Genomic DNA, 24043 nt, shown 5'->3' on the forward strand with positions numbered 1-24043 from the left:
GTGTCCAACTGTCTGCTACAGAGACTAAAGGTAGGGTCCCCCAGTGTGATGGCACCCATGTAAAGAGGAGCAATTGCAAGGCACCGAGAGCCCTGAAATCTTTAATAATGGATCACCCAGGACTGGCGGGCCATTCTGGAGATAGTTTGGCAGGATGTATGAATGGACTGCAATCCTGCTCCTCTTTAATTTTCCTAGAGAAATCACACATATCTCCATGGCTGCTGCTGCTGCTGCTAAGTTGCTTCAGTTGTGTCCGACTCTGTGCGACCCCATAGATGGCAGCCCACCTGGCTCCCCCAACCCTGGGATTCTCCAGGCAAGAACACCAGAGTGGGTTGCCATTTCCTTCTCCAATGCATGAAAGTGAAAAGTGAAAATGAAGTCGCTCACTTGTGTCTGACTCTTAGTGACCCCATGGACTGCAGCCCACCATGCTACTCTGTCCATGGGATTTTCCAGGCAAGAGTACTGGAGTGGGGTGCCATTGCCTTCTCCAATATCTCCATGGAGACTCGTACAAAGATGTACAGTCAATGTAGCTTGTTTGTGATAACAAAGGAACTGGATAAATTAAATGCAATATATTGAAATATAAGACATTGCATATAATATATTGCACACATAGTATATATTATATATATAAATGCCCCAGGTAGAGGAATTTCCTCTCTTTGCGTACATGGATCATTCATTCATTATTGTTTTGCTTGCACTGGCTTTGAATATATCCTATAGCTATTTTATTTTTTATAATTTGAAGGCAAAAAGTTACTTTTAAAGAAAATAATAAAAATTGAGGTTTAACTGCGAAAAATGTGAAAAAGCAGCAGAAAATAGGAGTGGGATATATCCCTATAGATGGAGAAATCTCCTTAAAGATGGAGTAGAGAAGTGGCTCAGCTATTCTCTCCCTTTCTAAGGCGATGTGGGTTTTCCTTTGAGACGTTACTCTCCGTACCCCCCGCTCCCCACCTCCAGTTCCAGGAATTGGCCCATCTTGGCCTAAGCTGGTCCACAGACTTCTACCCCTCCCATCACAATCTTGATTGAGAACAAGTGATCCAGGTCAAATCCCACGGGGTTGCATAAAATAGACAAAAGCCTGGACCTGGGAGATCAAATTTTCATTATGCATGAATGTTTGCCATGAAAAGCTAAAAGGTACATATGTTCCCCTTACTTGATCACATTTAGCAGATTTTCTCATTTCAGGATATTTTTAAAATACAAGAATTTAACTCTAGTTAGCTAGACTTGTTACACTCTGAGAGAAATAGGTATAGTTCATGAAGAAATGTCTTATTCTGTAAAAATGCATGTCGATGGAGGGAGATAGGCTATGCCTGGGGTCTGTGGTTTGGCCGATCGTGTGATCCTGTGTGGTCTGGGCAGCATCTCTTGCCCTCTCCCATCTGGGACAAATCTGTCATATGACATCAAGTACACAATTGCCTCCACCGTCATAGAATCAAATTCAAGTACTTAAATTAGGTAAGGGGACTGTGAATGAGGACCAAAAAGGAAAAATCTGTGGAATTCTCTATGTTCCCTTAGGAAGATACCATGACTTCTGATTCTATCTAGGTTGGTATTGCTGTCCCTAATTTATTACCTCCCAGGAAGAAATAGAAAGTCAAATGAATAATGTCGATGCTAAAGGCTTGGGAAACCGTAAGATATTAGGATTTCTGACTTCATCAAATCAAATCAAGTGACCAAAGGTCAAATCAAGTGGCCTTTGCTGGCATGCTTCATAGGGAAAGCTGGCTTTGTAGTTACAACTTCCAGTACTTTCTCATTCCCTGATTCTAAGGACCGTGGCTTGTCTCCTTTCAGTTTTAGAAACGAAAAAGCAGGCGTATCAGTGCTGACCAAATATAGGTTCTAGTTTGTTTTTGTGACTACTTATAGAAGAGAGTGACAGTAGCTTCTCTAGTGAAGGATTGTTAAAAACCCCTGAAGTTTTTCAGTGTGAAGACTCCATTGGAATTTTAGAAATGTTCGACTGCGTATGGTCGACTTGTGCCTTGACTTAACTCTGCTTGTTTGAAGTATGGAGAAAAGTCAGTAAATTCAGTACGGTGCTAGGTTATGTTTCAAACACAGGAATCAGAATTTCAGGCCTGGAAAGGTTTTGGAAGACTGACAGTGCATTTTCTTTGCTCTGCACATATATAGTGTCTAATACACTCTCGTGGACTGACAATACCATTGAAAATAACAATAGAGGTAATAATGAAAGATTCACATTTGTCTTGGCTGTTTCCTAGACTTAATCTCCAATTTGTTTTGCTCCCATTAGGTTTATTTTTGGATGGAGAATAACATACAGTTGCAGATATTTATTATTTTCACTTCTTTTTTTTGGGCTACGCCACTTGCTAGGTCTTAGTTCTCTGACCAGGGGATGGAACCTAGGCCCTTGGGTCCTTGGCAGTGAAAGTGTGGTGCCCTAAGTGCTGGACCGCCATGGAATTCCCTTTACAGACCTTTAAAAAGCTTCTACTGTAGAAACAATGCTATATTGCTTCGTGTTATGTAATTCTGTAGCAGTGACACGATTATACTCACCAAAAGAAGGATTTCAGGGAATTCCCTGGCAGTACAGTGGTTAGGACTAGTGCTTTCACTGCTGGGGCCCAGGTTTAATCCCTTGTTTTGGGGAAAAAAGATCCTGCAAGCCATGTGGATAGTGAATTTATTTTAAGTTGTAAAAAGAAGAGTTATAGAAGAGTCCTCATAGTGTGTTCACTGATGCAACCAGCTGAAGTTTAACGAATTTGGACTGCTCTTGCCTCTGTGCCTTTACTGTCCTGGATGCTGACAGCTACCGTGTCTCCACGAAGCACTTCAGGGCATGTATTTATTTGTGCCTCCGATCTCACGTTCCCGGCAACTAGCACAAGGTAATATGGTGGGTGTTTACTACATCTGTGTTTGAGTGAAAAGGTAAATCAAGAGGGAGAGGAGGAGGGGAGGAAAGGTGGAGCACAGAGGGGCTTCAGGGCAGTGAAACTCTTTTGAAAGATACCACAATGGTAGGTAATTGTGACTCTCCATTTGTCAAAACCCATTGAATATACAACACAAAAGAGAGAACCCTAACATAATCTATGGGCTTTAGTTAACAATATTTCAGTATTGGTTCATCATATATACCCCACTAACACAAGGAGTAGATAATAGCGGGGAGCTGTGTATGCGAAATCTGGGAGAAGCGGGCACCGGGAGCTCTCTGGATTTGCCAATCAATTTTTTTTTTGGGGGGGGGTAAAACTAAAGCTACTCTAAAACACATGGTCTCTTAGTTTAAAAACAGCAGTAAGAAAAGATACATCCGCTGAGATGTTCTTAGAATATGTGTATTGTAAGCAAGAGAAAACTAAATGTAAATAGTGAGGGACAGAGGTAAATATGTTAGTTTGCTTGCTCAAGCTGTGGGAAAGCATCAGGGAAAACCAGAGCCAGGACTTAAAATGCTCTTTTTCATCTTTCTTACACTCTAGACTAACCTTCTTCAGAACACCCACACAAACGGTGGCTAGCACCTCCTCAGCTCACAACTTTCCAGGCTTGCATTAGTGGGCTTTTTCTTACTTTAGCTGTTATTAGAAAACTCCCCATTGTGGGTTCACCTACCTTGGAAATGTCAGCACCTTTAGACCACTACGGGGGGTTGAGAGATAGGCTCCTGTTAGAGTATGATGTTTCCAAGGCTGGAAAAAAGTAGGCATTTGGGATCCAATTGCAGTTATCCTGGCAAGAGATCAGGAGATAGTGGTGGCTCAGAAAAGGGAGGTGGAGAGAGAGAGTAAGATTCTGGAGATAATCTGAGGATGGGGTTGGGTATAAGCGCTGAGAGAAAGAAATGGGACATGACTCTGTCGTGACAACTCAAAGGATGGGGCTCTTTGAGCTGTGATGGTGCATCTTCGGTGTTGCTTGGCTGGGCTAAGGGATAGCCAGATAGCTAGGAAGATATGATCTCTGGGTGTATCTGTGAGAGTGTTTCTGGAAGAGATCAGCGCTTGAATCAGAAGACTAACTAGAGCAGATCTGTTCTCACCAGCGGGGACAGGCATCGGGAATCAGTAGAGCACCTGGAAGGAACAATAAGGAGGGTGCAGAATGAATTTCCTCTGTCTCTCCTTGGGGTGGGACATCCATCCGACACTGGTGCTCCTGGATCTCTGGCTTCTGGACGCTGGGGCTTATGCGAGCCGTCCACGGTCATCAGGCTTTTGGCCTCAGACTAGGAGTTCTACCATCAGCTCCTGTGTTCTTCAGGCCTTAGGATTTGGAGTGAATTATGCCTCTGAATTTCCTGTTTCTGCAGCTTGTCGACAGCACAGCATAGCATACATATCTCAGCAGCCACAGAATCTTCTCTTTATCTGTCTAACATTTATCGATCCTATTGGTCTGTTTCCCTGGAGAATTTTGGGTAATACACGAGCAGAGGAATAACATGGCAGCACAGGTTAGAAAGCCATTCGCAGCTTAGTTTTAGATGTAGTATATCTGTGAACTAGCTGTGTGTGCACGTGTGCTAAGTTGCTTCAGTCGTGTCCAACTCTTTGCGACCCTATGGACTGTAGCCTGCCACGTTCCCCCGCCCATGGGATTCTGCAGGCAAGAATACTAGAGTGGGTTGCCATGCCCTCCTCCAGGGGATCTTCCTGAGCTGGGTATCGAACCTTCATCTCCCGCATCTCCTGCGCTGGCAGATGGGTTCTTTACCACTAGTGCCACCTGGGAAACCCCATTGACTAGCTCCCTAGTTGAAAATGTCAAATAACCAGTTACATATACATGAGTCCAGGTATCCACCTGACATATTGCTTATCGATGATAGTTTTTTATTTTCTAGCTTCTTCTAGGATGCAAGCTCCATGAAAGCAGGCACTTGGCCTGTTTTGTTCCCTGCTATACCCCCAGTCGCTAGAAGAACTCCTGGTGCATAGTAGATGCTCAGTAAAATTTACAGGAAAGGTGAATGAAGGATTGAATGGGAGCCTTAAGTGTTCAATACAACAAAGTTGGTTGGGAACACAGTACAGTTAGGAATTATCTGTCTGAAAACCACTCACCTGGCTATTAGTCCGGAGTGGTTTGCAACCATTGTGTAGCAAACATTTCCTAGATTGAACGATGTATTAATACAAATGAAGAGACACTCACAAGGCTTCTGTAAACTTTTATTTTGTACTTATGGGCCACTGCCAGTGCAGGGCCGTGGCTTCTGGCTCATTTCTACAGATTTACTTGGAAAGATGTGATAAACGTAGAAACTGAAAGTATTCCTACTTATCAACCACAGTCACTTACTGGTCCATAAACAAAACGCACATGGAAGCCCGTGTGGTTATTCAGAAATCTATGACTTTCTGAACTTGTAAAATGCATTTTTGATATGCAAGAGACAAAGCATCTTAAAGAAAAAGACCACTGTCTAAACAAAATGGTGTGAACCTATGGCTTATATTATGGGGCTATATCACTGCATGTAACGCACCAGCGGACTAATGGAATTTGACTGCTAACACACAAAGGAGCCCTGCAATTGGGTGCCTGCTGGCACCTGATATCATTTTATACATGGCTGTTCTAAAATACAGCCCAAGGAATCAGCTGAGCTAATTTATCATCAGACATTTTTCTGGTGAAATCTGATAGAAGCATTTGCCCACTGGTCAGTCTCATCACCATGTTGAGGACTGGGACAATATAATACTTCAGACTCTAATGAATTTTGCTCCAGCACAGGAAAAAATACAACCCCAAATACTGCTTTTTTCAACGAACCCACCAACCAAGAAACCAAAATCCATTGTCAACCCATGGCTCATCCTTTTTCATGAGGCCTCTCACCTTCCATTTGTAATGGTCACACGGTTGTGAGATTTATGAACATGGATAGATTAAAACTGACAGGTTGGTTGTTGTGAGGGACAATCACCTAGATTCCATCTGGAGTGTGTGCTTTGGCACAACTGCAAGGCATTAATATTAGATTACATGAAATCCATACATGCCATCTGATCACATGCATATGCCACACACACGGGTACGTTCCACAGAGACGATCATAGAAAAAGTGGCTAAAAGAAATTTATGGTTGTTTATATACACATATATTTATATACACACAGTAAAAGATTTGCTGCTGTAATCACAGTTTGTAAACATCGTGGAAAACGCCCAGCAGAAGTCACTGCGGGCCTTTTGAAATGGGGACCGTGTGAGGAGTGTTGGTAGGGAAGGCATTTAGGTTCATACTGAAAACCCAGGGACATGAAGAACCTTAAGTTCATGGAGGCATCTGGGAGTAATTATATTTCACTGACACAATAAACTCAGCTGGCCACTTTGAAATTATGTTTTCCATATTCCTATTGGAAAAGGAATGAGCAAAAAAGTCTCACTGCCAGTTAACATTTTAAAAGCAAGCAAAGGAATATATACATACATGTATATATGTATATGCATGTATATACATACATGATACATATGTGTATATCTGCACATACATATACATGTTACTATTACCAAAAATAAACCTCAATGAGAATTTCCAAATCTTCTAAAAATATGCAATCCTTTTTTCTTGCTTTGTTCTGGACTTCTATGCATTTCACTGAAAGTCTTGGGTATAGTTAAATGATACATACATTTAAATTTTAGTAAATGGTATTTTGATTTTACATAAAATTCTTCCATTAAAAAACTAGGCTTGTGAAAAATAGAACTGTTTGATTCAAGCATTATTTTTCAATTTAACAGAAGAATAGGCCCAAGATCTCCTAAAATGAAACCCCATTAAAAAAGAAAATATAGGTTCTTAAAAAGTTTGCATAGCAGCTATTAAACTGCCATATATGGATATCAGTCTGTGCTTTAAAGTCCTGTAAGCTCCTGAAGCTTGAGAATTTATGTTTTAAAAAATAAGCCAGTGACATGAGAAACACTAACCTAACTTCTCACCTGAATTCCGTTTTATTTGTTTTTGGGGGCAAAAATATGTGTAAATGAGCTCAAATCATCCTCTGTAGGCTACTATGAAGTGAAAAAATACTGGCACTGAATGACATTTCAAATAAAGGAGACTTCAACCCATACTGTGTTTGGCCAAAAAACCAAAATTACTTTAAAAAAAAATAGAAAATCTTGTTACAATTTCTATAACTTTTTCACGGTGACTGCTCTTATTGAACATTCTACAGAACCACCATGAAAGTTTACCATGTACTCGAAAAAATCTATTTTCATGCAAAGGTAGTAAATATCCTTCTGGTTTAACTGAACAATCTCCGTTCCCCCTGCCAACTCCCACCATTTTTTAGGGCTGAATATAACATGCAGAATAGGTAAATCAGATAAATAAAAGAAGTAAGATTCGTTGAATTTGTGGGTATAAACCAGTCAACCCTTCAACATTTGGGAAAACATTTTTCCAGGGGGTGGGGCTGAGTCGTAAGAGAAGGATGGAACAGATTCCTGGAGACACAGTTGCTGTGTTGATTTTGTCCTCCAGTCGGGCTTGAAGTACACTGATAACTGTTCCTTCAGTTTAGTTGATGCTGTCCTTGTGGCTGCTCCTCTCTGTGTTATGGTTGTTTTGTTCAGGGTTCTTCCACTGGATGCTGGTGCCATTCATGGGCACCGAGGTCATCAGGCTCTTGGACTGGTAACAGCAGCAGCAGAGGCAAGACTGGGAAAAGGAACAGACTCAGATTAAGAGGGGGCCACCAGCCTGTTGCCAGCAGAACACAGGGGCTCACCAACAAGGGGTGAATGTCCAGAGGCATTTGAGGAGAGAGTGTGGGCCTTGCCAGTAATCTGGAGTGGGGAGTTTGTAACCTCTAGGGAGAAGGTAAATGGCTATTCTAGTGCAAAGTGACAGATCCTGTGTGTCTTGTTTTAATTGATTCACCAAGTCAAAGAGGAAAGGAAGGCAGTGTCGGTGGGGGGAGACTGTTCTATGACTTGGGGTGGGCGTGGGTGGGAAGGACTGGGAAGGCCCTGGCGTGTCTTCACTGCACCGCCTGCATGCCTCTCTTCATTGGGCACCTCACCTGAGGCTCTTAAACAGCCCTAGGGGGTAGGTGCTATTTTCCCTCTGGATGAGAACAGGGAGGCTTAGAGAAGAGGCAGAACTCAACTCAGAACCCAGGACTCTCTCTGTTGGACTCTTTCCCCTGGGTATGTTGTCTTTTTTATGAATATCAGTCAAAATTGTGTTTAATTTCTGAGAGTTTGCACCTGGATTTTTTTTCCCCCTTACCCTCTGGGGGTATATGTAAACTAACTTTATATGTAACATATAATTTTAATTTATATGTAAAATATGTAAACTAATTAGCAACTGATTTTACTCCAGATTACATAAATGTATTTGTTATGACCTGCATTTTAGTCAGTCTTTCTTAGGGCAGAATCTTTCTTAGGGCATTTCATGACTTGTAAACATGACCCCAAAGACTGCCAAAGTGTGGCAGTAAGAACTTCCACACCAAGTTTTATTGATTTCCATAATTCTCTGGTTAATATCCGTCTGTCTCCTTTTAGACTGCAGAAATCATGAAGGTAGTCACTTGTGTTTTTCCTCTCTTCTATCCCCAATACTGATAAACTCATACCGAGCACTTTCTGTTGTTTCAAGCACTGAACCCACTTATTCCACCTTATGAGATAGATACAGTATCTAATACAGATACAGATACAGCATCTGATTTACTGATGGGCAAACTGAGGAAGCAGGAGTGGCCCCACTCAGACCTGGTTTTAGACAGCTAGTGCAGAACTGGGACTGCAGCCTACCAGGCTCCTCTGTCCATGGGATTTTCCAGGCAAGAGTACTGGAGTGGGTTGCCATTGCCTTCTCCATGGGGTCGCTGAGTCATACATGACTGAGCGACTTCACTTTCACTTTTCACTTTCTTGCATTGAAGAAGGAAATGGCAACCCACTCCAGTGTTTTTGCCTGGAGAATCTCAAGGACGGGGGCGCTTGGTGGGCTGCCATCTATGGGGTCGCACAGAGTCGGACACGACTGAAGCGACGCAGCAGCAGCAGCAGAGCTGGGATGTAAATCAAGACTGTTCACTTCCAGATCCTGCACCCTTGAACGCTATGCTACCCTTTCCTAATATGTACCATAAAATGAAGTTAAACATCCTGTCCAAAGTTAGCGGATTCCAATTAGGACTAATTCTATGCTAAAATCACTCTAGGAACTGGAAAAATAATATCTCAGTAAGAAGTGCTTGGAACTTCTGGAGAAAATGTGTTGGCTTAGCTACAAGGAGGTCTGAAGAACGGAAGGAAACTTATTTTGAATTAAATTACATTAGTTCAGATTTCCAGAGCCATAAACATTTACTTTTCTTGAAAAGACTATTATGAAGTATACTATTAAGTAGCATTTAGCAAGAGCTTTCTTAACAATGAGTTTATGTTTTGTTGAGACTATGGTTAAAAGTCTAAGGCTATGTAAGGCATGAATAAGCTTAATCTATTCTGTTAGCCTTGGAGCTCAACTTGGAATATTTCTTTTCAAAGCATGATAGTAAATTGGCATGCTACTAAATTAGTTCTTTTTATTTTGACTTTTGAGTATGTTGTTTGAATATATATTGCTTTTCTGTTACGCTGACAATTTGACATTCTTTCTAGGTAACAAAATGTAATTTTCACTTCTCTTCTGAAAAGTTCACCTGATGAAAGTACTATTGTGATTTTCACTTCTCATCTGAAAAGTTCAGCAGATGAAGTGCTATTTACAACTGGAATGAGCCATGCCTGTTGGATATCTAATACACACAGTTGGCTGTTCTTAAAAAATACTTGCTTACAAAGCAGAAATAGAGACACAGATGTAGAGAACAAACGTTAAGGATGCCAAGGGGGACAGGGAGGAGGTAGGATGAACTGGTAGATTGGGACTGGCATATACACACCACCGATACCATGTATAAAATAGAGAACTAATGAGAATCTACGGGAACTCTCCTCAGCGCTCTGTGGTGGCCTACATGGGAAGGATATATATTGCTATTGCTATTTTGCTAAGTCACTTCAGTCATGTCCGACTCTGTGCGACCCCATAGACGGCAGCCCACCCGGCTCCCCTGTCCCTGGGATTCTCCAGGCAAGAACACTGGAGTGGGTTGCCATTTCCTTCTCCAATGCATGAAAGTGAAAAGTGAAAGTGAAGTCGCTCAGTCGTGTCTGACTCTTAGCGACCCCGTGGACTGCAGCCCACCAGGCTCCTCCATCCATGGGATTTTCCTGGCAAGAGTACTGGAGTGGGGTGCCCTCGCCTTCTCCAAAGGATATATATATATAAGGGGATATATGTATATGTATCGCTGATTCACATTGCTGGACAGTAGAAACTAATAAAGCATTCTGAAGCAATTATACTCTATTAGAAATAAAAATAAAGAAAAGACAGAAGAGAAAAAAAATCCAATTAAATGAAAACAATTGAATTTGCTATTATATATTATTGCCTATGGGCAGCTCAGCAGTAAAGAATCTGCCTGCCAGGTAGGAATTTGCTGTGTGACACAGGGGGCTCAAACCAGGGCTCTGTGGCAACCTAGAGAGATGGCATGGGGAGGGAGGTGGCAGGTGGCTCAGGAGGGCGGGGACATACAGATACCTGTGGCAGATGTATGGCAGAAACCAACACAATATTGTAAAGCAATGATCCTCTGATTAAAAAAAAAAAGAATCCACCTGCCAATTTAGGATATGCAATTTTGATCCCTATGTTGGGAAGATCCCCTGGAGTAGGAAATGGTAACCCATTCCAGCATTCTTGCCTGGAAAATCCCACAGACAGAGGAGCCTGGCAGGCTACAGTCCATGGGGTCACAAAAGAATTGGACACGACTGAGTGACTACACAGAGACATTACTTTGCCAACAAAGGTCCGTCTAGTCAAGGCTATGGTTTTCCCAGTGGTCATGTATGGATGTGAGAGTTGGACTGTGAAGAAAGCTGAGCACCGAAGAATTGATGGTTTTGAACTGTGGTGATGGAGAAGACTCTTGAGAGTCCCTTGGACTGCAAGGAGATCCAACCAGTCCGTTCTAAAGGAGATCAGCCCCGGGTGTTCATTGGAAGGATTGATGCTAAAGCTGAAACTCCAATACTTTGGCCACCTCATGCGAAGAGCTGAGTCATTGGAAAAGACCCTGATGCTGGGAGGGATTGGGGGCAGGAGGAGAAGGGGACAACAGAGGATGGGATGGCTGGATGGCATCACCGACTCAATGGACGTGAGTCTGAGTGAACTCCCGGAGCTGGTGATGGACAGGGAGGCTGGCGCGCTGTGGTTCATGGGATCACAGTCGGACACGACTGAGCGACTGAACTGAACTGAACTGAGTGACTACACAACAACAGCAACAACCATCACATGTGATCAATCATTAATGCCAATAATTATTATGAAAAAGATCTTCTTGTTAAAAGAAATACTTACCTGGAAACAATTTTTAAATTTCTTGCTCACAAAATATAGAGCTATTGGGTTGATACATGAATTCATGGTTGCCAAGTTAATACTGATGTAATCCATGAGCAGCAAGAAACTTGAGCAAAGGAAATAGAAGGGATAAATTAGAACATCATGTTTTAAAACCTAATTAGCATTTATCTCTAGAATAAGCATTTTTCTTGCCCAGGAGACATTTCTCAGAGGTAGCAGTCAAAATTACTTTTAAAGCCCTTGTTTAAATGGCAGTTTCAGTTCTGCAGGACATGTGCAGATATACCCATCACTTGCTTAACCCAGGAGGGGAGCAGCAAAATTATTGATAGGGCTTGCACAAAATTTTGAGGTTGGTTATGGCCTGTGACAGCAAAGAAAAACAATCAACTTAGAAGATTTAATTTTCAGGGCTAACGTGAGTGTATAACAGGTGGTTTTGTAAAAGTCTTAGAAATGTGCAATCAGAGAAACTCCAATTTCCTTCTGAGTACAAAGGCTCGTACCTAAGTAATTCACACCGGTTCGTGTCCATTTCATCATACACAGTTTTTTTCAAAATGCGGCTTAAATGAAGAGGGAACCAGCACAGAGCAAAAATTACAACCAAGCAGAAAACTGTTTTTGCCACTTCTCGACGCTAAAGAAAAGTGAGAGAAAAAAATACAATAAGTTCAGTGTTTTTCTACTAGAGAAAGGAGATACACAAAAGGAAGTACTACAATGTCATGTTGGTTTCCACATGACATTGTAAAGCAATTATACTGCAATTAAAAAAAAGAGTAGTAGATTGGGACAGAGTACTTGAAGAAGAGCCAGAGCAGCCCAGCTCACCACCCTCTACCGTCAAGATTTGGAGTCCAGGAAACCCCCTTGGTCCAGTGGTTAGGACTCTGAGCTTCTGCTCCAGGAAGCATGAATGCGATCCCTGGTCGGGGAACTAAGATCCCACATGCGGCATAGTGCGGCCAAATTAAAAAATAGATAAGGTTTGGAGTCCAACTGTCTTAAGCAAGGAGTTGTTAGTGATCCTTTTGGGGCAGCTGCCAGGAAGCATGGTAGCCTCAGGCTGGTTATTAGGCCCAGGTCAAAGGTTCCATGGTGGGCAGAGGGGAGGACGGGCTGGGGTTGAGCCAACACTGTGACTGGGTCTGTATGTCTGTGTATTTGTATGTCTGTCGAACATATGGGGGGAAGGTTAGTTAAAAGTCTCCATAGCAGGTAATTCACCTGCATTAATGAGAGCGTGGCAGTCAAGGTGACTGACCCTACCATAAAAACAAAATGGGACAAATCTAGGAAATTCCCTGGTGGTTCAGTGGCTAGGATTCTTGGCTTTCATTGCTGAGGGTCTGGGTTCAATCTAGCCTGAAACCAGTTCCCCTGGTTGGGGAACTAAGACGCTGTAAGCTGTGTGGCATGGCCCACCCCCAAAACAATGAATAAGTCTACAAAGATGTTTGGAAAACAAAATAGTATGGAACAGAAAAGGAAAAGGAAGAACAACGTGTTTTCTCCATTTCTTGATCTTGGAGAAAGCTGGCATTCGGACTTTTTTGGCTTTTAAAATTCTTTCATTAATGACAGGTAGCTTCCAAAGATACATTGTTTGCAAACATAGAGTGCATGCGTGCCAAGTCACTTCAGTCCTGGCCGACTCCGCAACCTTATGGACCAGAGACCGCCAGGCTCCTCTGTCCATGGGATTCTCCAGGCAAGGATACTGGAGTGGGTTGCCATTTCCTTCTCCAGGGGGTCTTCTTGACCCAGGGATCAAACCTGTGTCTCTTGTCGCCTACATTTGCAGGCGGGTTCTTGACCACTTAGCACCACCTGAGGGTAAAGGATTATCAGCACAGACAATTGGAAAAATGGGGACATGTTGACTCTGGCCTGACTCCAACGGCAGGTTTACATGCTTTGGGGTCTGCACAGGATCAGTAAAATCATAGGTTAGGGATTATCTGCAGCCAGTCATTTATGTGCCCTATATTTGAGTATTACAGGGCATGGCATTAGGAAGCCCAACTGGGAACATAAAATACAACTTGTCTGTAATTGGGATCACTTAATGTCAAAATAAAACTGATTGAAAACAGGGTTTGGAAGGGTAAGGCTGGTTCAATCCAAAGCATACAGCATTAAGTAGGGGAAGCCTACAATAAACCCATGTGATTGATAGAGCTATTTAGAAAGATCTCAGGGCAGTTGTCACAAATTGCGGCTTTAGCCCCAAGAACTGGGATTTCTTTAATCTTTGAGTTAGCTAGCTAGCTGGCTATGGCTTCAGAGAATGTATAAACTGAATGGTGCTTGAGAACAATAAGGGATTCTTTATTAATCTACAGGAATGGGGGATCATTTTAAAGGGGCATTTTGTGTACACAGAAAGACAGTGTAGAAAGGAGCATATTGGGGAGAGGCTATCTCTTTGGAGCACATCCTCAAAGTGGGTAAACTTATTTATTTATTTAGGCTATGCCACATGGCATGTGGGATCTTAGTTCCCTCAGCAGGGATTGAACCCGTGCCCCGCGCCACGGAAGTGCAGCGTCTTAACCACTCGACCTCCAGGGAAGTCTGCAAGAGGATACTTTTTTAAATGTAATATTAATACTTTGCCACATGACAGTCAGCTATTTGGTTAATCAATATCCATCCTTCTGAATTTTCCTTACTATCAGTCAGATCCTTGATTTTGTCATGGCAGCAGAGGAGCTTGGCTTCCTCATACACACAGATCTTACCAGTTATACTAGGCAGAAGCCATTGTGTGGGGTTTCTGATGAGATCAGGTGTGTTCAGAGTGGTATGGCCATAGACATGTGGGGTTTCTGGAAAAGCTACTTAAACTTGCGGGCTACTCCTTTGGTGCACACACGCTAATGTGATCTGTATTCTTCCCCTTCTGGCTGCCTGGAAAGGAGGTCTAAGGGCAGAGCTGTAGCTGCCGTCTTCCAATAATAAAGGAAAGGTGAGCACAGCAGCAGAAGCCTGGCTGCTTGAGTCCCTTGACCACTGAGCTGATGACATCTGAGCTTTCTGCTACGGGAGACGGATAAGCCCCTACTGGCCTCCTTCCTGTTATTTTGGGTTTTCTGTTCACCCTGTGCTCATTCGCTCAGTTGTGTCTCTTTGCCACCCCATAAACTGTAGCCTGCCAGGCTCCTCTGTTCATAGGATTTGCCAGCCAAGAATACTGGAGAGAGTTGCCATTTCCTCCTCCAGAGGATCCTCCTGATCCAGGGATTAAACCCACATCTCCTGCGTTGGCAGGCAGATTCTTTACCACTGAGCCACCTGAGAAGATTTTCTGCTACCAGCATCCAAACACAAGCCCTAGCTGATAAAGGTGTTGTCGGTATAGTGAAGAGAAATTCTAGAAAAACATACCAGAAGCAAGATCAAGCGTCATGTTGGACTTGGATGGGGTGGTAGGGTTTTCACTCTAAGCTAGCTCCCCTGCCACCCTCCACCCTGAAAGGCCTCCCAGCTAGGCTTGCTCTCCTGCAGTCAGAACCTGCTCGATCTTTGAGTGGGACGCAAGGGAATGTCTACTGCATGGGGACCAAGTTTTGGATTCTAATGTTCATTTGGTTGCACTAGTCTCTTAAACACCTGTATAATAAGGGTACATGCCTGTCTAGCTTATCTCACAGAGTGTTTGGAGGAATCAAATACCAAAATGACATGGAAATGCTCTTTGGGAACTTAAAAAACGCTATGAAAATGTGAAGCAGCAGCATCTTATTGCTCCCAATCCCTATTTAATTATTTTCAGAGCAGGTGTCACTCATAGCTTGAATAGGCTCAATTGTGGTGCTAATGTAAAAATCGACATTCAAAAACACTGTTTTTCACAAATCTATTCTAATTAGTTACCTCTATTGCAGGAATGAAAGGTAATAACAGCTTAATATGTTTCACATCTGGAGTACTCCAAACTTTCATGCCTGGATGATGTCATGCTAAAGTTTCTCAAGATAAGTTTCCTGTTAAAATTTAATAAAGGATAATAGCTACCATTTGTATAACATGTTAGATTTTTAGGAAGTATGTGAATGCATGTTAATTCCTTTGGTTCTCAATAATAATACCGATTCATATATTATTATGTCCAGTTTAAGATAATGAATTGAGGCTCAAAAAAATCAGTACTCTTGTCAAAAAGAGTTGCCGATGAAGACTAATGCCCGTGTATGGCAATCACACAGGGCAGTTATCCAGGCTCCATCAACAACTCACATTGACTTTTGGTGTGGCTGGTCATCTTTACATACTTGTCTGTTGAAACTGAACAGTTACCCACGGTCCTAGTTTTACTCTTTGAATTAATATATATCAACAGTATCTGACTACTTAGTATCTGCTGGGTTCTATTAGACACCGTACATGCATTACATAACCCCTTTGATGTACTCTTATATACATTTCATTAAAAATTTTTAAGACTCAAAATTGAGTTAGTATTTGTACAGAAAAGTGCAGGTGGGACCTCCCTGGTGACCCAGTGGCTAAGACTCTGCACTCAAAATACAAGGGGCCTAGGTTTGATCCCTGGTCAGGAAACTAGATCTCACAGTCAAATAAATAAATATTTTAAAGGGCAGATATTATTTTATACATTTTTCAAAAAACTAGAAGTTCAGAGAGAGAAAGCAATTGCCCGGTGTCACAGGGTCAGCAAACAGAAGCTTCATAGCTTTATCTGCCCTGTTTGCTGTCTGGGAGAAACAGATAGCCTCCTACTGAAAGGTTCAGAGTTCTTCTAGGACTTTAGGCTTTCCAAAATGTGACTTCTTATGTGCCCAGTCCCATTTCTTTCCATGAGTTATACCTTAGATGTTGCTCTAATGAGGTCTGTCTCCTTTCCCTACTCCTCAAATGCATGGTACTCGTGTGTGTTCTAGCTAGACCCCCATCAGGAACAGTTCAATCCTCCTCATGCGTGAACAGTTTCTTCATGACTTGATCTCATATCCTCCTTGGCTTTCTATAGCACAAGCAACTTTTTACCACATCTTGTGGTTCCATTTTTCAATTATCTCATGTTTGTGTTTTATTTCCACAACAGGACTGCAAAGCCTACCGGGGAGAAAGTCATGTGCTTCATTTTTTTTTTTTTTTAATAGTCCTGGCACAATTCCAAGCCCAGTTCAATGAACTACTAATCACAAACACACATTTGATAGATACTCTTGGCAAAATTAAGGAATAGTTCCTCTCTATTTGGGCCCTGCCCCCAGCGCCATCTGTTTCACAGGGCGGATCCTGACTTCACTGGAGAAATGCTCAATACTCTAAAGAAAACAAGGCATACAGACAAGTAAGACAGTATTTTAATTTTTAGGAAATCAGGCTAAATCTGCAAAACACAGTATCCATAGTCCTTTCGTTGTCAAGGACAAACCAGTCTTGGCCAGATCGTCATGATCTTATCAGGTTTACCTGTTTCAGATGCTCACTGAGGGCAATTCTCAGGCTGCCATTCCTTCGGTTTAACATCTCACAAGTCATGAGGGTGTAGAAGATCGCGGTGCACACCAGGGGCATGCAGAAGTAGAACCCAAATAGCCACCAGTCCTTAACATCTTGATAGAACTGGAAAGAGGAGAGGAGGGAGAGAGGAGGAAGAGCATTATAAGGAAAGTTCGCTGCACAGCGCCTCTGGTGGCTTCAACGCCTTCATGCTTACAGCTATGTTTGTATATTCATGCTCTCTGCTGGCGGTAATGGGCTTGGAGGTCGTGCTCAAAACTCAACTAAACTGAAAACTCCAAACATGTAATTTCTGGTTTAGCTGTGTGTTGCTTTTTATAACAGCACACAAAGAAATTGCATTAATAGTATTCTGACAATACTGTTCACAATAGCCAAGACATAACAGCAACCTAAATGTCTATTGACAGATGAATGTGGTATATATATATATATACACACACACCATATATATATATACACACATACCAAATATATATACAGTATACACCATATATATACACACCATATATGTATATTTTATATATATATATATATATATATATATATATATACACACACACACACACATACATACATAGAGGCTTCCCTGGTGGCTCAGAGGTTAAAGCGTCTGCCTCCAACGCGGGAGACCTGGGTTCGATCCCTGGGTCGGGAAGACCCCCTGGAGAAGGAAATGTCAACTCCAGTATTCTTGCCTGGAGAATCCCACGGATGGAGGAGCCTGGTAGGCAACAGTCCACGCAGTTGCAAAGAGTCGGACATGACTGAGCGACTTCACTTACTTATACATACATATACAATGGAATATTACTCAGCCATAAGAAGAATGAAATAATGCCATTTGCAGCAATAAGATGGACCTAGAGATTATCATACCAAGTGAAGTAAGTTAGATAAAGACAAATAACATATGATATCACTTTATGTGGAATCTAAAATATAGCACAAATGAACTTATCCATGAAACAGAAACAGATGCACAGACAGAGAACAGACTTGTGGTTACCAAGTGGGAGGCCGGGTGAGAGAGGGATGGATTGGAAGTTCTGGATTAACAGCTGCAAACTATTATATATAGAATGGATAAACAACAAGGTCCTACTCTATAGCACAGGAAACTATATTCAATATCCTTTAATAAGTCATAATGGAAAAGAATGTGAAAAATAAAATATATAACAGAATAACTTTACTATATAGCAGAAATTAACACATTGTAAATCAGCTACAATAAGTTTAAAATTACCCAAATAATTAACTAATTTTAATAATTATTAACAATTATTAATATTTTTAATAAACTGAAGTTGGTTTGAATTACACAGTGGAAGAACCCTCATCAATAAAAAGAATTCCCTTTCAAAGCTCATGAAACATGCTTTTGAGACATACAGAATCTGTATCTTTATTGGTGATTTTCAACATTTTGCTAGTGCCTGGTTTACTTCTGACTGTTGTGGTGAAAGTGTACTTAATGTGCCTGTCTTGTTTGGAAAGAGCGAAGGTTATGAATGGCTTATCTGTGGAGCTCTGGTTACTGGGAGTTAACCCTTTGTCTGGTATGTCTGCTATGCGACCTCAGCCAGCCAGTGTGAGCCATCAATAACCATGTCCTTCCTCTCTCTCTTAATACTTACCACCTGGAAACTATTGAGGCAGAGTAGCTTATCTGAAGGCATGGTGAACCCGATCTCCCTGTGGACAGGATTTGTAAATACCAGGATTACTCAATTTTATGTCTTTTTAAAGGAGAAAATGTAATACCCAATAAAAATGGAAATGAGAAAATTATAGCTAAATTCTTCCTCCCACTAAATTAATCACCAACTTGGGAAGAACGCTTTTCCTTTCCTAATGTTGTTTCTCCAGATGGTTTATTTACTAAGGATAATGCAGCCTCCTGCAATATCTCAGTTCCCACAGTAAAAAATAATCACATTGCTCTGTGAAAAACTGGAGAGTTTCTGAATATAGAAAGAGGCCCAGTAGGCTGCATTTATAACATGTCCGTTAAAATATGCTATAAATGGTTCCTGAGGAAAAAAAGTTCTGGGCAGGGGTTCATAACTATTTTTATGTCAGGAACCCCTTTGGATTTCTGGTGAAGACTATAATTGTTTCTGAGACTAATACTTAAAAAATTTTTTAATTTTATATTGGAATATAGCTGATTAACAATTTTGTGATGGTTTCAGGTGAACAATGAAGGGACTCAGCCATGCGTATACATATGTATCCATTCTCCCCCAAAGTCCCCTCCGATCCAGGCTGCCACATAACACTGAACAGAGTTCTATGTACTATACAGTAGGTCCTTGTTGGTTATCCATTTTAAATATAGCAGTGTACATGTCGATCCTAAATTCCCTAACTATCTCTTTGCCATATTCTTTTCCCCCTGGCAACCATAAGTTTGTTGAGAATAATGCTTTTAAATGCATGAAATATGTACCAATACAATGGAAACAAATTACATCAAAACATAGCTAACAAAAATATGAGAAAGAAAATTCTAATATCACAATATAAGGGTTTATTAACAAATTAAATGACAGGTCTAATGAGTTCTATCAGAATGTGGAACCAATGATGAATGTAAATGACATTTCCAGATTATATGTTATATGGTATGAAAATGTCTGTTATTTCCATTTAGTAAAAAGAAACAATAACATGGTACTGTTAAACACTACTGTGATTTGTTGCCTACATCCATATTAATTAGAAGGAAATGATAAATTTCAGTTAGAAGTTAGTGAAAATAAACATGTAATTTCCTTTTCCTTCAAGTTCACAGACCACTGAATTGTAGCCTCAGGTTAAGTGCAGAATCTCAAAGGAGTTGGTGTATTCAAATCTGTTTATACAAATATTTTCCTGTTCACATCCCACTGTAGAAAGATCTTAGTACTGAACTTAAAACACAAACAAAAAAATTCAGAAGAACTCTTCATTTAAGCACAATGCACACACCTCTTGAAGAAGCCCCTTCCTTTGTACCCCCTCCTTCTGGGTGCACTGCGGGTGGGGGTGTGACTGCCCAGAAGCAGCTGTGAGGGTCCTGGGAGTTAGCCCTTGCTGGAGGAGGCTGGATGGTGTCCCCTGCCCCTTCCACGGCAGAGGCCAGTGGAGAACGGGATCACACATTTCTTTTGAACTGATGTCATCAACAAGGGTACAGAGGGGCCTCCCTCCAGTCTGGGTAAGTCCTCAGCCACTTCAGTTGTGGATGACTCTTTGTGACCCCATGGACTGTAGCCTGCCAGGCTCCTCTGTCCATGGGGATTCTCCAGGCAAGAATCCTGGAGTGGTTGCCATGCTCACTCCAGGGCATCGTTCCCACCCAGGGATTGAACTGGTGTCTCTTATGTCTCCTGCACTGGCAGATGGGTTCTTTACCACTAACGTCACCTGGGAAGCCCCTCCCTCCAGTCTAGGTTAGAGCAAAGCTGAGGAGGAAAGACTGGAAAAAGAAGGGGAATCAATTAGAAAAAGAGAGCAGGGGGAAAGAGAAGCCTAAAACCTTAGACTTGAAAAGAAATCTACAAAATCATCAGTTCATGGGACTTCCCTGGCACTCCAGTGGTTAAGACTTGGTGCTTCCAATGGAGGGGGTCCTGGTTGGATCTGTAATCAGGGAACTAAGATCCTGCAGGCTGAGCCATCAGGGAAGCCAGGTGGCACTGGGGGTAAAGAACCCGCCTGCCAGTGCAGTAGCTGTAAGAGACGTGGGCTTGATCCCTTAGTTGGGAAGATCCCCTGAAGAAGGAAGTGGCAACCAGCTCCAGTATTCTTGCCTGGAGAATCCCACAGACAGAGGAGCCTGGCAGCTTCAAGTCCTTGGGCTCACAAAGAGTTGGAAGTGACTGAAGCAACTTAGTATGCATGCATGTAAGATCTTGCATGCTGAAGGGTGTGACCAAAAAATTATCAGTTCAAACTCAGTACTCCTTATGCAACCCTCCAGGCACCCCGGCCCCTGCCTGAAGGGCAGCCACTCTTAAGCTTCATTGCTAACAAGGAGATGCTTTCTTGTGAAGAAAGCCATTTCCTTTTACCCAGCAAGATCCATCAGTAAGTTCCTTGTTACACTGAGCCTCTTCTCTAACGCTTTAGTCAGAGGTATCCAGATCACTCATTCACACTGCCCAAATTCTCAGAATACACAGAAGAACTACACAACAAAGATTTTCATGACCCAGATGACGACGATGGTATGATCACTGAACTAGAGCCAGACATCCTGGAATGCAAAGTCAAGTGGGCCTTACTTGACTATGTGTGGGCCTTACTGGTCACTATGTGTAGTGACAAGCATCACTGCACATAAAGCTAGTGGAGATGATAGAATTTCAGTTGAGCTATTTCAAATCCTAAAAGATGATGCTGTTAAAGTGCTATACTCAATATACCAGCAAATTTGGAAAACTCAGCAGTGGCCGTAAAACTGGAAAAGGTCAGTTTTCAATCCAATCCAAAGAAAAGCAATGCCAGAGAATGTTCAAACTACCACACAATTGCACTCATCTCACATACTAGCAAAGTAATGCTCAAAATTGTAAAAGCCAGGCTTCAACAGTATGTGAACTGTGAAATTCCAGATGTTCAAGCTGGATTTAGAAAAGGCAGCAGAACCAGATATCAAATTGCCAATATCCATCAGATCATCGAGAAAGCAAGAGAGTTCCAGAAAAACATCTATTTCTGGTTTATTGACTACACCAAAGCTTTTGACTGTGTGGATTACAACAAACTGTGGAGAATTCTTCAAGAGATGGGAATACCAGACCACGTGACCTGCCTCTCGAGAAATCTGTATGCATGTCAGGAAGCAACAGTTAGAACTGGACATGGAACAACAGACTGGATCCAAATCGGGAAAAGAGTACATCAAGGCTGTATATTGTCACTCTGCTTATTTGACTAGAGTACATCATGTGAAATGCTGGGCTGGGTGAAGCACAAGCTGGAATCAAGATTAACAGGAGAAATATCAATAACCTCAGATATGCAGATGACACCACCCTTATGGCAGAAAGTGAAGAACTAAAGAGCCTTTATTGAAAGTGAAAGAGAAAAGTGAAAAAATTGGCTTAAAACTCAACATTCAGAAAACTAAGATCATGGCATCTGATCCCATCACTTCATGGCAAATAGATGGGAAAACACTGGAAACAGTGAGAGACTTTATTTTGGGGGGCTCAAAAATCACTTCAGATGGTGACTGCAGCCATGAAATTAAAAGATGCTTGCTCCTTGGAAGGAAAGCTATGACCAATCTAGACAGCATATTAAAAAGCAGAGACATTACTTTGCCAACAAAGGTCTGTCTAGTCAAAGCTATGGTTTTTCCAGTAGTCATGTATGGATGTGAGATTTGGACTATAAAGAAAGCTGAGCACGAAAGAATTGATGCTATTGATCTGTAGTGTTGGAGAAGACTCTTGAGAGTCCCTTGGACTATAAGGAGATCCAACCAGTTCATCCTAAAGGAAATCAGTTCTGAATATTCATTGGAAGGATTGATGCTGAAGCTGAAACTCCAATACTTTGGGCATCTGATGTGACGAACTGACTCATTGGAAAAGACCCTGATGCTGGAAGGCATCAGGAGGAGGAGAAGGCAGGAGGACAAGGGGACGACAGAGGATGAGATGGTTGGATGGCATCACTGACTCAATGGACATGAGTTTGAGCAAGCTCTGGGAGTTGGTGATGGACAGGGAAGCCTGCTGCAGTCCATGGGGTTGCAAAAAGTCAGACATGACTGAGCGACTGAACTGAGCTGAAATGAAATTCTGAGCACTTCTACTACTTCGTTTTTCACTATGGATGTTGATTTAGTAAAAAATGTCAGTAGATCAGTAGAAAACTTTAATTTTAAGGTTGGCAATTTGGCTCTGTTTATGAACAGTTTTAATTTTAAAACAAGAATTTCCAAGGAGGGTAACTGGTCAACCATAAGACCACTAATTTTTGTGAATTTTCCAAGGTAGAAAACATACGATAAGTTGTCTGTAAATGATTAAAGGTGGAACCAGACTTTGTGAAACTTACATCAAATCACTGAATTATGCTGATTTAAGAGAAATAGAAATAGTTACTCTTGGTTTTTCTCCTTGGTCTGCATGGGACTAGTTTTGCAGAGGAAATACGCATTTGAAACGCTTCCTTACACGCTAGGCTATGTAAGTAAGCTGTTCATAAAAATTAAGGTGGTCAGGTATAATAAACAGCAACTGAATTTGTTACACTAACATGCTTTTTTAAAAAGTTCTGAAAATTTATATGATATTAGAATCTGAACTAAGATAAGTACACATGAGAATGACTTCCTACTTTTAATTAGTACATCTATCTTTGAAAAACATGTAAGAAACATGCATTTCCCAAAGTAGCATCAAATAAGTGTCAGCGTATCTGTCAGAGGGAAATTGTTGTGCTGTATTCCTTATTCTCAAAACAAACAGCATTCCATGTATACACATCAATCTCTCTTAGTTTCAGAATTCTGAGTTGTTTGACACAGGGCAGCAGTTGTGTCTACAGTTACAAAAGGGAAAACAGAGTAGTTGTTCTAGTCAAGAAGCTAAGCCCTGGCTTAACATCTACTTTTCATGAAATTGAATAATACAGTAAGTCTCCTACATGTGAATGAATTACGTTGTGCAAGAGCATTCATAAATCCAATATGTTCATAAGCCCAACAAAGTCAGCCTAGGTACCGAACTAACACAATAAGTTATATAGTACTGGACTGTAACAGGTTTATTGTACTTTTCACACAAATAATATATAAAAACAACAAATGATATATAAAAAATATAAAGAAAATATTTTTAATCTTACAGCGTAGTATCTTGAAAAAGCACAGTAGTACCGTATGACAGCTGGCATACAGGCACATGTTCACATCTCTGAAAGTTCACAACTTGAGGGCTCATTTGTAGGGGCCTTACTGTATTTGACTGAACTACAGAGTAAACCAGGTTTCCCTGGTGGCTCAGACAGTAAAAATTCCACCTTCAATGTAGGAGA

General features: G+C 41.5%; 1 protein-coding gene across 2 annotated transcripts in view; it reads right to left on the minus strand.

Moving 5' to 3' along the window:
• Positions 1–5183: 5183 nt before the first annotated feature.
• The window catches only part of EDNRA (endothelin receptor type A), a 76522-nt gene continuing 57662 nt past the window's right edge, over positions 5184–24043 (minus strand). For both annotated transcript variants that reach the window (XM_040251360.1, XM_040251361.1), the window contains 4 exons: positions 16952–17104; positions 12010–12143; positions 11498–11606; positions 5184–7714 (listed from right to left, as the gene is read on the minus strand). In XM_040251360.1, coding sequence (XP_040107294.1) covers positions 7574–7714; positions 11498–11606; positions 12010–12143; positions 16952–17104 — 537 coding nt within the window. In that variant the 3' untranslated portion in view covers positions 5184–7573. The remainder of the gene's footprint in view (positions 7715–11497; positions 11607–12009; positions 12144–16951; positions 17105–24043) is intronic.

This window comes from Oryx dammah, unplaced genomic scaffold, assembly GCF_014754425.2.
Source record: "Oryx dammah isolate SB20612 unplaced genomic scaffold, SCBI_Odam_1.1 HiC_scaffold_12, whole genome shotgun sequence".
Taxonomy (NCBI): domain Eukaryota; kingdom Metazoa; phylum Chordata; class Mammalia; order Artiodactyla; family Bovidae; genus Oryx; species Oryx dammah.